Here is a 14,040-nt window from a genome sequence, read left to right as displayed (position 1 = left end):
TGCTGGTAATTGTTTTCTTAAATTATTTTGAAAATTCATTTCAGTAAATATGTGTGATTAACTGGCTTAGTGTAGGAATGAGACAAGCATGCTTAGTTTCTAATCACATTAATGAATTTGTGTTTGCATGTATCATCTCCAACTTTACTTGAAAGTATACACATGTTGGCTAAAAGTTGAATATGATGGGCTAGCATCGTAACTGATAGTTCACCTATAAAACATAATCCTACTACCCTAGACATTAATTAACCAGTGTGACTTTAATTGGGAAGTTTGGGTGTTTATCTTTGTATTATGTATAGAAAAAAATGTGTGACTCACAACTTGTTAGCATAATGAGCGTTGCAGAGCAACAGTTTAGCAACAAAACATTTTAATCCCTTAGTAGCAACTATTTTTAAGCAACCAACAAATGGGAGGATTTAACATTATCCTTACCTAATTATTAGGGGAAGTCTGACCCAAACTCTTATGCATAACACAGTAGTTGCTGTTAGATCATGTAGTACGTTGCTCTGATAGTACATTAACTAAAAATGCTCTATATTTTCAACTTTTCACTAAATATATTTGGCTCTCTTGGTAGCAATTTTGAAAGTCTTAAGTATAGATCATTATAAGTTGAAAGCACAGCATCAATCAAAAATTCTGATTGCAAAAACTATATGCAAACAAATTTATTTGGCTCTTTCCTCTTTTTTAATAATCACAGTCTGACTATAATTACTCACTAGAAAACATGATTGTAAAAGACAGTGTGACATTATGGTGGCATCAGTGAAGAACTTAGTGAACTGAGAACACAGAAGAGACTGATTATAAGTTAGTGGGACTAGAATGATAATGTGCAATGAGTGAAATAAAATTTTAAAAAGAAGCAAAACCCTTTTATAATTTATAAATACCCAGTCCAAAGTAGAGATTTGCTCATAACAATGATGATGGTAATTATGGTATTAATGGCTAACACTTAGTGAGCAATTTCCAGTTATGGTCCTAAGCACTTTTCATGTATCGATTCTTAATTCTCACAGCAACGCCATGACTTGGAAGCTATTAGCATCTTCACTTTAGAGATGAAAAGGCTGAGGCACATGAAGGTTATTTAATTTTGCAGAGATGGAAAAGTGAGGAACATTATAGTCATCCAAAGACAGACTTCGTCTGCACCACTGTTATCCTCTCTTTCAACCATATAATTAGAATATTCACAACTCATTTAACACCAGTATTTATTGTGATTTTGCTCTGTACTTAGTGACTAGATAAGGTGTTCAAAAATAGGCAGGAATTTGATGCTGACAGAACTATAGTTGTTTCAACAACTGAGTAACATCTCTTGAAGATAATGTACTTCTATTGCCTAAATTCACCTGGACTATGCATATTAAGTTGCTCTGTACATGTTATTAAGGAGAAATTTTCTACGTTGGGTGGGAAGTTCACACAGATAATTAAAATGCCTTGTCATCTTAAAATAAAGGAGCATGTGTTCATTTTTAAATTTTATGTCAACAAATTTTCAAGCCCATACAAAAATAGAAGTAAAACAGAATCTTTTAAAGCTATTTATAATATTATTACTGGTAGCTTTTAATAACCATCCTAACCTTTGATGTACTTTAGCTCCAAATCCTATTTAGAAGTCTAGGTAAGGCTCTTGTGATTATCATTTGAAGAGACTGATCCGTATGCCTCAGGGGTAAAGAACTAAGATAACATTTTTGATTACTTGCTTGCTATCTGTTTTAGCCTCTGGTTTGTAAACTTGACAGAGCATCTCTCGCTGCTATATTCACCCAGGCCCAGTGCCCGGCCCAAATTTAGCATATGGCAGCCTCTGGATAAATGCTGAATAGCTGGCTGAATGGATAAATGAAACCTAAAGAAGCAAGCCAGCTCGAAGTACTATTATTAATCAAATGTACTTCCTCTGGACTGCACACTGTGAATTCACAATCCAGGCTGCAGCCTTTTCCCATCTTGCATAAAGTGTGCAAGTGTAGTGTCCTCATAATCATGGAATTCTGTATGCAAAGCTTTATGTCAATAAAGAATCGGAGTGATATTTCTGATTAATGTAAAATGACACAAGGATTCTCAAGCAAAGTACTTTAGCTTCCATTAAACACTTAATTTTTGATATCCAAATACTTGTGCATTTTCAAAGCATTTTGAAACTAATAGTAATTAGCCTCTTTAAGTAATCAAAGATGAGTCTCTGTCACATGCAGCCCAAAGAGAGCTAACTCTTACAATAGTGTCCATCTAATGATATTGATGAGGAAAATTTGCAGATAGCTTTAAAAGATGAAATTTGTTGATTTCTAAAAGGAAACATATTGACAATCTGATGTCCAGAGTTTGCCAGAAAGAATCTGAAGGACAAATATTCTGTTTTGTATAACAGGAAATTCGAGTGGCATTTCTGACTTTCAATATGGATGGATCCAGGAACTGAAACAGTATCTTCAAGAATTATCTAATAGGATCTCAAACTCAGTATTTCTTAAAACTGAGTTCTTGATCATATCGCCCAACCATTTAAAATCTGTCACTTCTGTAATATCCCCCATTTCAGCAAATTCCATCCCATTATTTTGTTTCCTCAAGCCCAAATCTCAGTCACCTTTGACACTTCTCTTTCTCTGGGACCTGACAATTGATCCAGAAACTGGCTTCTGAATTTATCAAGAATCTGCTAGTTCTAAAAGCCGCGTTCATTGTTGCCCCCTGGTACAAGTTGCCTTCATCATTCCCATGGTTCAGGACTGTGATCCCTTATTATTCAGCCTATTTCTACTCCTGCTTCCCTTAGGCCAGAGTAATCCTGAGGATGTCACACCCCTGCTCCAGACCTTCCAGTCTCTTCTTGTCTAATCCAGATAAATGATAAGTCCTTAAAATATTCCACATGATTCCGTACAACCTACCCTACAATTCCTGCTCCAACTCATTTCTTACTGTAATCTACCTTGTTCATTCCACTTTCGCTTCAGAGCCTCTGCATTTGCTGTCCCTCCTGCCTAGACAATTCTTCCTCCAGATATGCATATATTGCACTCCCCATATCTCAGTTCTTCACTCAGAGGTAACCTCGATGCCTTTTGACTGCCTTATAACCATTTACCTCCTGACGACATTCCCTTTCTCCTCCCCTGCTTTTTTTTGAGCATATACCTTAGAGTCACCACATATACTCTATCTTGTATATATTTATTTTATTATCGTCTCCCCGCCTGTGTTGACTGGATGTCTGCTCTTTCAGGGAAGGGATGTTTTCCTGGTCTCACCGTTGCTGTATTATTTCAAGAGCTCTGTCTCTGTTGTGTAAATAGTCATAGTTGAGGTCCACTAAGTATTTGTTGAACAAACAATGACTCTCCATACCTTGTCTCTGTTCCCAAGCGGCATCATTTTAACATCAGCACCTCAATAGCTATTTTCTGTCAGCCAAACACTCTAAAAAGTAAGCATCTTCTTTCTGATTATTCCACTCAGAGCTAAGTAGGTTGCTTATTGGCTCATCTCAGGTTAATATCCACCTGAGAACCAGTTGTGGACAGTTACTAGAAAAATCTTGGCTTGTTTGAGTCACATGTGCAGAGTTCACCAGAACAAGGGAATACTATCTTTTTTGCCTTCTCATTGTGCATGTATGTCCACTTGAGAGATTAGTGTAATATTAAGTAGTACAATCAGCTTTCATGTTGACATTTTGCTTTTCCAAATAGAAAATGGAATGTTAAGCCAAAATCAGTTGCCCGAACTTAAGAAAACCAATTAAATGTACCTTCCAAAAGTGAAATGTAAATGTGACTACGATAAGCACTAAGAGAATGAGTCTGGATATTTCAGAGGTTTTTGATAAATGATATTCCTGCCTCATAGATCATTTGAAATTTTTAAACTTTTCAAATATACAATTTAATTACATAATCATCCACTCAAAGCTTTGGCTCAGTGTGTACATTAATGCAAAAAATGCAAAATTTTACTTGTAATCCATCTTCTTAGTTTTTGCCATTTCAGTGGTCTCCCTCTACTGATAAGTACCTAATTCTTTTTTTCTTAAGAATTGACTTGGGCTGGCAGCGTGGCTCAACTTGTAGAGCACCTGTCTAGCAAGCATGAGGCCCTAAGTTGAAACCCCAATACTGAAGAAAAAAAAAGAGCTCCCTTTACTATATTTAGTCAAATAAATTTAAAAATAAAACGGAATCTAACTTTTATCTGTAGTGTCATTGCTATACGTAGATGTTAACAAAATAATATTTAATAATAAGAATAAATGCAATGAAAAAAATGACTCTCTTCCCCCTTACATACTTACAACATATACTCTTGCCTATACAAACTTCTGAAGCCATTCCATATTTGTGATGCTGGATTTGAGCAGTAACCCTCAAATCCAATTTTCTCTTCAAACTCGTGAGAAGACTAAAAGAGAATTTCTTTCTCGAGGTTGTTGAATGTTATTTGTTGACTCTTCTATGTGTCATCACATCCTGTGGATGTTTGTGACTTCCTTGTGACATACCACAAATCACAATACAACAAACATTGCTTATTGATATGTATCCCTTAGATTTAGGAATGATTTTTTTTTTTTACTATCTATAGGCTTTAGCAAAGTTATTCCAAATTTTGTAAGTACTGAAGAAAGATAACAGTGTAATATGGAAATTTTACAGAATTCAAGCAGAATGTTTCAGCTAATGTAGAATGAAGTAAATCCTCTAACCGAATGTGTAAATCTTACAAATTTATTTGGTACAAAGTCTAGCAGTATTCTGAAAAATCTGGCCCACTTGCTTCTGAATCCTCTAGACTATTACAAATACCCTGCTTGAGGGTACTTTATACTTTAAAATATTTTTATTATGTAAAAAAACCCAGAAATTTTGGTCAACAAAACTTCTAGTCATCAAAAACAAAGACATTCCCTTATGTTCTGGGGTGAGCCTCAAGGCTAGTCTTTCCTTAGTTTTTGGATGAGTTTTAAAACATTTAATCAGTTTCCTATGATAGGAAACATTAAATCCATCTACAGTCATTTCAGTGATTCCACAACAAAGAATCTTATCATTGGATAGAAAGTGGGCTTTGATTATTTCATTTTTGCATAATTCCACCTTTAAGAAACTTAACTAAAAATGTTCATGATCATGTCAAGTAAAGTCCAAGTGCAAAGTGTACTTTTCAGCTACTGGTGACAACATTCACTTTCATGAAAGTCATCTTATTACCATCAGGTGGCCAAGAAAAAGAGTGGAGAAGCAAACTGAGTTTTATATAATTAATCACAGCAAGCATATGTTCTTAAAACTTTATGTTTCTGAAGGAAATAATGCCAGCTTCATCATTACTACTCTATAGAGACATCACCCTTGAAAATGCCACACAAGAATGCTCTTTGTCCGTGTGTTAACAATCTCTGTTTTTATTAAACCAAGGGAAACATATTCATTGTAGAAAATTTGGGAAAGAAGAAAACCAGGGTTGCCTAATCCTGTTACCAGAGAATATAATGATTAATATATCAGGGGTCTTCTTTCTAAACTTATGTCTTATGGATTATTTTTCTTACAGAGTGGAGGGTATGCATTGTATTTAGTCATCCATATATTATAGCCATGTGTGATATTTAATCATGTTAATAGAGCACAATTTATTTAGCTATTTCCTATCAATCAATATGTCTTATGTTCCCTGCTTTATCCAGTTTTCATAACATCATAGCAATCACACTATTGCAGGCAGACATCCTCAGAATAAGTAAAATCTATAACTGGGATGCAGAAGAGTCCAACAGTCAAACACACAGAGGGCCATGATGAGCACTTATAAAACAATGACGATACAAACTTTTTTGGTATAATGCTATTTTTGTTACCTAACATTTAACATTATCCAAACAGTGTTATAGCCTATCAGTTAGCATTGTACTATAAATCTGGTGTAATCTGTTAATGAAGCCTGGTGTCATGAGACGCCTTTGAGAAAGGGAAGTCTGTCTTCTTTCCTGTGGGGAGCCAGGTCAAGCCTAACACCAGTGAGAGGTAGGCAGAGAAGTGTAGTGTTGGTATGTGTCAGGGGAATTAAACAGAGCTGGTATGAATCCACAGCATGCCTCTCACTAGTTGTGTGTCTTAAGAAGTTCTAAGTATGTTTTTGACAGGTATGGCCTGAGATCTCAGTAGTTGGAGATCACAGATTCACAGCTAGCCTGAGCTGCATAGTGAGTTCCAGGCCAGCCTGGGCTACGTAGTGGGATCCTGATTCAAGCAAACAAAAACTGTTTCTAATTGTAGTGAAGTACACTTAAGATAAAACATACCATCTTAACCGTGTTTAAATGTATAGTTATGTAGTATTAAGTGCCTTTACCCTGCTGTGCAACGGGTCATCAGAACTCTTTTTGTCTTGTACTACAGCCCTTAACCAACTCCTCACCATCTCCCCACCAGTCCCTGATGATCACCACTGTACATTCTGTCTCTGCATTTCACTGTTTTGGGTATCTCATACAAGTGGAATCACATAGTATTTGTGTTTTCGTGATTGTCTTATTCACCTAGCCTTATTTCCTCAGGGCTCTTCCATGTTATAGCTTGTGTCAAAATTCTATTTCTAAATTTCTTTTGTTTTCTTTTTTTGTTTGTTTGTTTGGTTTTGGTGGTACTTGGGTATGAAGTCAGGGTCTTGTGCTTGCTAGGCAGGTATGCTACCATTTGAGCCATTCTGCCAGCCCAAAATTCCATTTCTAAGACTGCGCAACATGTATGCATATCCATTCTTCTGGTTATAGATAATTAAAATTGGTTTGCTTCTGCCTTTTAAATACTGTGAATAATACTGCTATGAACATAAGAAAACATTTTTTTCTTAACTCTCCATCTAGGTGACCCACTACTGCAATGCAAGGTCCTACAGATTTTAGGGACCCATTACTACAATGCAAAGTCCTGCAGATTATATTACATAAAAGCACATTCTGCAGAGCCTAACACATTATAGATGTGTACTAAGCAGTGTTACTGACTGTAATACTCTTGAACATGGAAGAAAGTTTATCTGATCCAGAATTTCCCAGATGGTGTTCTTCTTACCAGTGGTAGTAAGAGATAATTATTAAAGTGATTCACAAATATTTTTAAATTTTAAAAATTTTAAATGAAGAATTAGCTTCATTTATTTTAGAGTATCAAATATATAACTCATACATCAAGCTCATTATTATATGAATATTATTGTTAGGGGTGAGGCTAAAATAGCTGTTTTTTTTTTTTTTTTGTAAAAAGAAGTCACTTTTCAAAACAGCAAAAATGACAAAAGTGGTAATGATTCTGGTACTCAGGAAACAGTGATATGGTTTAAAAAAAAGAACAATCAGACCCAGAATGGGTCTCTGTCTTTCCTTCATTTCCCTTTCCCTTTTTTTTCTTTGTGTCATTTCAAAAAGTATTCATTTCAGGCTGAACTCCTCTATTTTTGGGCTTCTACAAGATAAACCCTACTTTGCAATCATTTCTTCTGCAAGGATGATGTTGGAATTGGTGATTCGGCCAAAATGATTCAAACTTTCTAAAACCTCCAAGCACGGATCTTTTATTAGGACAACCTATGTTGAAGTGTGTTATCTGAGTTGCATCAAATCAAACCTGTCCTTTCATACTGCTGTCAGCCACAGGGAGTCACAGACTTTGGGAAGATGTTCTAACAAGTGTGCGCTCGTGTCATTTGAAAGGAACAACCAGAACGTGCTCATTACTGTACCAACCCTGAACTGCTATTCCTCTTTTCTTTAATCATAGCATTGCAGCCTGGACAATCTCCGCTGACCTAAATTCATTGTTAGTATCAGATGTTGAAAATTTAAAAGCAGCATAAACTAGCGTTAAGGAGGAGACAAGAAGCAAAAGAATCCACAGGGAATACAATCTTGTTTGGTGTTATTAGTCACACAAATGTATCTGAGAGCTCTTCCCATCTGTAAGTCCAGCTGTATTTCCCCTATGGCATAAGTCAATGACGTTTAGAAATTTCTCTGGAGAGGCAATCTTTTATGTGCTTTTCCCATCACAAATTCAGTTAACAAATCACATCCTGTGCTTAAATCCACACGTTCAACATGCTTCAGCACTGTTTTCGGCAACTGTGGTGCTGTTGACAAATGAGTAATATGGTTGTTGTTTTGTGACTGATGAAACTGAATCTTTAGTGTCCCATCTGTGTTGCTGCTGACAACTGGTATTGAACACTTCCCTCTCTTTTTCCCCCCACTTTGTGGCATGAGTTTCCTACCCGGTACTTATGAGAGGGAACTAAACTACGAAACCACATTTATAAACCTCATAGAGTTTCATTAATTTTTTAATGGAATTCTCATTAACTTTCTAGTGTTTGGACTTATTTTTCTCAAAAATTGATTTAAACTTCAAAAATGAAGACTTTAAAATATGACCTCAACATTGCAATTTTTCAACTGTGTAGCTCTTACTTCATGAGAATAAATCTAAGTAATCCTTATTTTTGACTACCTCTCATTTTACCCGTCTCATCATACCAGACTGGCTTAAAAATCATCCACACTTCATTTCATGCAACTTAAATCTGCTCATTTGGCCATTTCTCTCAGCCTCTGTACTTGTCAAAACAAGGCACACTGTTTGCCTTTCTTGCCTCATCAACGAGCATCCCTCTAGTGGGTGACAAAGGAATTTTCTTCTCTTCACTATTAACATGTTTTCCAGCAGGGAATTAAGTACATGTGTGAAATGCCCTACAGTATGTGATGAATACATTACAGTGGACTTTCTTACAATTTAATGGAAATACTCTTTTTAAAAAAGGAAATGCAGCTACTCTGTTAGTTTTTCTACTTCTGTCTGTACCCATGCATTGCCAAAGAGAGTTTTCTGCTTCCATTGTGACTTTTATGGTCATTTATCTTCTCCATGTAAAATGTTACTCTGTGCTGAAACTGATTTTAGTTTCTCATGTTGCATTTCAAGCTCCCAGTCAGCCACCAGGAAATGTAGTTTGGAATGCCACAGACACGAAAGTGTTACTTAATTGGGAGCAAGTGAAAGCAATGGAGAATGAATCAGAAGTAACAGGATATAAAGTAAGTCCATCATTCGCAATACTTTCTTTTCCCACTTTTGGCAACATATTCCAATCAAAACTAGGTTGATATAAAAATTTTTAAATGTTGGTGATACAGCTTTTTCTGTAATCTAATTTTAACATAGGAGTGAAGCTTTTCATTAAAAAGATATTTTTCTACAAGATCTGACTTCTCCTGTACAAATTTACATAAAACAATGTGCTCATGTGGGAATTTCAGGCACAATGTTTGTAAATTGTGTATCTATCAGTTTTCTTCTTCTGATATTCACTATATACTACTGAAAGAACTTGCTGTGATTCCTTAGTCACACATTCAAGGTCCCAAAAGCATGGCCCTGTCCCCTCTCTCCAGCCTTACCAATACTCAGCCTTCTGGAAGAAGTTCACTCTTTCCCACCTCCTTGATTTTGAGAACCTGATGACTCTACTCTGTACTAACCCATAATCTTAAGACCCATGAATAGAGCCAGGAATGCAATTCATATTCTAGGTTTATAAAAAGACAAAGTAAGGTAATTTCACAGTGCCAAATTTTGTGAAGGAAATAAATCTCAGGCAATCTAAGAAGTGTATCCACTTATGCATTTTAGGTTTTCTATAGGACTAGCAGTCAAAATAATGTGCAGGTGCTGAACACAAATCAAACTTCAGCTGAACTTTTGCTGCCTATCAAAGAGGACTACATTATTGAAGTCAAAGCCACTACAGACGGAGGGGATGGCACCAGCAGTGAACAGATCAGGATTCCAAGAATAACCAGTAAGTTGGTGGAATTTTTTTCCCATCACTCACATTAGTGTTAGTAGGCCCCCACAGCAAATCAAACAGTGCTACCCCCATGCTTTTTTCCTGGGATGCCTTTCCTGGGAATGCTGAGAAGGTTTGGCACCTAAGGAATGAGAGCAGGAGTAGTACACATCATGGAAAAAGATGGGGACAGCCTTCTGGGTGCTGCAGTGATCATCTGTAATCCTTAGGAGAGTGAGCAGGAAGATCTCAAGTTCAAGGCCAGCCTGGGCTGCATAGTGAGGCATTATCTTTACAATTTTTTAAAATATTCCAGTTGCTTGCCTCCCACAAATAAATTATAGACAAAGCTTATCAATTCTTTCAATAGAAAAGTTAATGATTTATGTGTACCAAACAAAAAGATAACTTTTTAAAAAGAAAATCTGTTTTTTAATTTCAACAAGGGTCACACTTAACCTTTTACTCTAAAACTCCAAATAAAACCCATTTTACTATAGAAATTACACTTTCAGAATAAAGGGAACAGTTTGACATAAATATTTTAACACTGACAGTGGTAGAAGCAATTTTATCTTTCCTTTTAAATCTCATGTTGGCAGTTTTCAAACCTCAATGTAAGTACCATAGGGCCCATCTTGTCTTCAAAAACTATTCTGTGGTTCTTAGTGACATAAATAGCTTGTCCCCTCTTTCCGTTTATTGACCTATGTCTAGTCTATAGTACTGGGCAATCAGGATTGAAACCATTGTCTTAAATCATGGAAAGAAAATAACTAACATTAGCAACTGAAAACAAAGGAAGATATGAAAAGGTAAAGGAATTTTCTATTTCTAGGAAATTGTAGACTGCCCTACTTAGACAAAAGTAAACAAACCAAACTATCCTAAGAAAATGACAGATATGTATCTCACAATTGAGTTCTGCAAGTAAAAGTCTGTAAAAACCATTTGGGATTGCAAACATGTTGAAAACTGCATGTACTTCAATAGACCAAAACAAAAAATTGCTTTTAAAAAATTACTATTGCTTTTATTAGTTTTGCTTTAAAAATTATTAGCACATGATTTTTGTTCCCTGAATAGTGCAAGGTACAGTGTTAACATGACAATATAGCCACAGTGGCAATGTTAACAGAAATAAGTTGTATGCTTCTGCAGGGACAGATACAAGTTTTAGCATTTTGGGCTGTTGACTCAATACGAGCCTTTTCATCTGACATCTGCAGTCTTGCTGACATTGCTAGTCTAGGGACTGCACATTGCTGTCTCTGAAAATGGAGCTTTTATTGATTGCTTTTTTAAAGATGATGGCTGATATTATGTGTAATAATTTATCTACATAAAATAGAAACAAGCTGATTTTCCAACCCCTTATCTAATGAAGCTTTCTTTAATTAAACTATCGAATTATCTCACCAATTGTTTGTGATCAAGTATAATTGTTTTTAAAATGATTAAGTTGTTTTCCAATTCCAATTAAAGTTGAACAATACTAAACAAAGACTAGACTCATTTATGAATATTTAACCACAGCAGTGTTTTTATAGGTACTTTTGGCAACTACCATCTACTACATTGATGACTAAAATAATGACTAATAATGAATAGCTTGTGATCCTAGATTGGGGTCATGCCATGATTTGATTTTTGTAGGAGAGACATTGCTTTTGTCTGTGTCAGTCCATTCAGACTGCTGTAAAGAATATCATAGACAGGGTGTCTTTAAACTGCAGAAATTTATGTCTCACAGCCTTGGAGGCTGAGAAGTCCAAGATCAAGCTGCCAGCAGATTCAGGGACATGTGTCAAGGGTTCCATCTCCTAATTCTATGCCCCATCACATTGGGGAATAATATTATGCAGGGGACATAAACATTCAGTCTCTAGTACCCTGATTACATATTGATACAGTCCTTACTAATGAACTGTTTATCATCTTTGACAGACATGGATGCAAGAGGATCCACTTCAGCCATCTCAACTGTCCACCCTATGTCAAGTTACATTTCTGTAGTACTGTTCTTTATTGTAAATGCGTTGTGGTGATAGTTACTCTTTTTTATTATTTACTGGAAAGTTAATTGGTTACCTGGAAAAAAAGTGCTTTCATGAAACACAGTGATTATGCATGTGTTTTTTTCAACTCTGTGTTTTTAACTTTCTACTTCATTATAGGTAAAATATGAATAAAATAAAAAACAGTAAATCCTTTTAGAGGAATCTGAAATGCCTTAATATTTACTTGATAAACCAAAGGAATTTGCATATTACATACTGCAGACTTTTTTATATAAATGTTCTTAAGCTATGAGTTTAAGCACTGCCTATGAATAATGACTCACTCACATACTCCCACCTACACACACACACACACACACACACACACACACAGACACACACACATAAAGTTTTTTAATGCATTGAAAAACTCTTCATTTAATCCAAATGCTTTCTGCCCTTATTACAACATTATTTGTAAGACTTAATCAGTATCATTTTGAAATACTGGTTTAAATCCCCAAAGGTGAAAAATACATTTAGGCAATTATCCTGTAGGAAGGGGGTGGCATGTGATTCAAGAGTGTTGTTGGGCAATGGCACTCTGGAGTTTAGGAGAATGGTGTTTGGTTAAGCAGACTTCTAAATGGTTGTGAAAGTTTATAAATCTCTTTGCTCTCTTGTACCCCTCAATTATTCATCTATAAAATGTGGAGATAATAACACCCATCTGACCTGCCTCTGCCCCATGAATTAGTTGTTAAAAGATGAAGAGGGAGGGGTGAAAAAGTACTCTGTCACTGCAAGTTCAATGTTCCTGTGCAAAAAACTCCCAAGAACCAGCCATATTTTTGAAGCTTTCATTCCACACTCTAAATTAAAATGAACACATTTTATCCTGTCTCAAAAATTAAAACAAAATTAACAAAGAATTGTTTCTCTCACACCTCAGAATAAACTTTCAGGCTTTATTAATAACCTGGTGGAGAAAATAAGGAATGACTTGAATTTCAACCCAAATACTAAACAAAATGCACACAATTCTTCTTTTTCCATTAAGGGACTCAGAGATGGTTTTTTAATGAAATCCCACTGTCTATCTCAGTGAGTCAGGCAGGCTTTTTTAGCTGCTGGCTTTGATATGTATGACTCAGTCTTTCAATATGTGGTTTTCAAAGATTGTTGAAGACATGACTTCACAGCAATATGTTGTAAAGAATATATGAAAATTGGCAGATTTTCAGACATTCAAAATCACTTTTTACCTCTTTCCTACCAATTTCACATTTTTGCTAAAACTTGTTCATATTTCCAAAGATACTAGAATTTAAAACCAACAGCTCAATTATCAAAAAAGATTAAAAATTAGCAAAATTCTGATATTCTCATAAAGTACCATTTTACATTTATAGATTAAATTTAAGATAAAGTCATTATATAAAAAGGAGAAAAAATTTTTAACTTTCTCTGTAATTCTGTATATATTGTACATATTGAGAAAAAATCTGAATGACTAGTAGATTTCATATGACCATTGTTATTTCTGGCAAAAAGTGGGGAACACTTTCTCTAATACTTGTATTTTATGCTACATATAATGAAGTTGAACCTTTTTATTATGTAGTAATTCCTATAATTTGTTCTTATACTTTTTATTTCCAACATGATTACTCTCTTCTTTCATGTTATTTCTAGCAATATATCTCCATGAGATGTGGACATTGTTTCATATTGAAAAGTATAAAATTTATCTTTAAATTTCTTGTGTGTGTATATCCTATGGTTATCTGTATGTATTATTTTCTATTATTCTAATAAAATTTATAACAACCAAATGTTCCTGCATTATTAATTGTGATACAGTCAAAGATGAACATCAACAGGGAAAATAGGAGGGTACCATGATACTTTCATTGATGTCATTTTTTAAAATATTTTCCAGCCAGCGTTTAACCCTTCCATCTTTTAAGAGGATATTTTAAAAATTATTTTTATATCCTACTGACTCAGTAAAATCATCAATTTGAGATAATGGCCTCTATGTTACAGGTATTTCAACTGGGCAGTGAAGAGGAGAATGGGGGAAACAGAAAATTACCATATAGAATTAGGGTTATCTAATATCTTCTGACATTATTTGTTCATGAATGAATAC

At 35.1% G+C, this 14,040-nt stretch overlaps 1 protein-coding gene across 3 annotated transcripts in view; it reads left to right on the top strand.

Moving 5' to 3' along the window:
- Positions 1 to 13,730, top strand: part of Cntn3 (contactin 3) — a 327,478-nt gene extending 313,748 nt beyond the window's left edge. For all 3 annotated transcript variants that reach the window (XM_074044252.1, XM_074044253.1, XM_074044254.1), the window contains exons 21-23: positions 9,021 to 9,133; positions 9,729 to 9,897; positions 11,833 to 13,730. In XM_074044252.1, coding sequence (XP_073900353.1) covers positions 9,021 to 9,133; positions 9,729 to 9,897; positions 11,833 to 11,933 — 383 coding nt within the window. In that variant the 3' untranslated portion in view covers positions 11,934 to 13,730. The remainder of the gene's footprint in view (positions 1 to 9,020; positions 9,134 to 9,728; positions 9,898 to 11,832) is intronic.
- Positions 13,731 to 14,040: the final 310 nt, after the last annotated feature.

Source organism: Castor canadensis, chromosome 10 (genome assembly GCF_047511655.1).
Source record: "Castor canadensis chromosome 10, mCasCan1.hap1v2, whole genome shotgun sequence".
Classification (NCBI taxonomy): Eukaryota; Metazoa; Chordata; class Mammalia; order Rodentia; family Castoridae; genus Castor; species Castor canadensis.
This window is presented reverse-complemented; position numbering and strand designations above follow the sequence as displayed.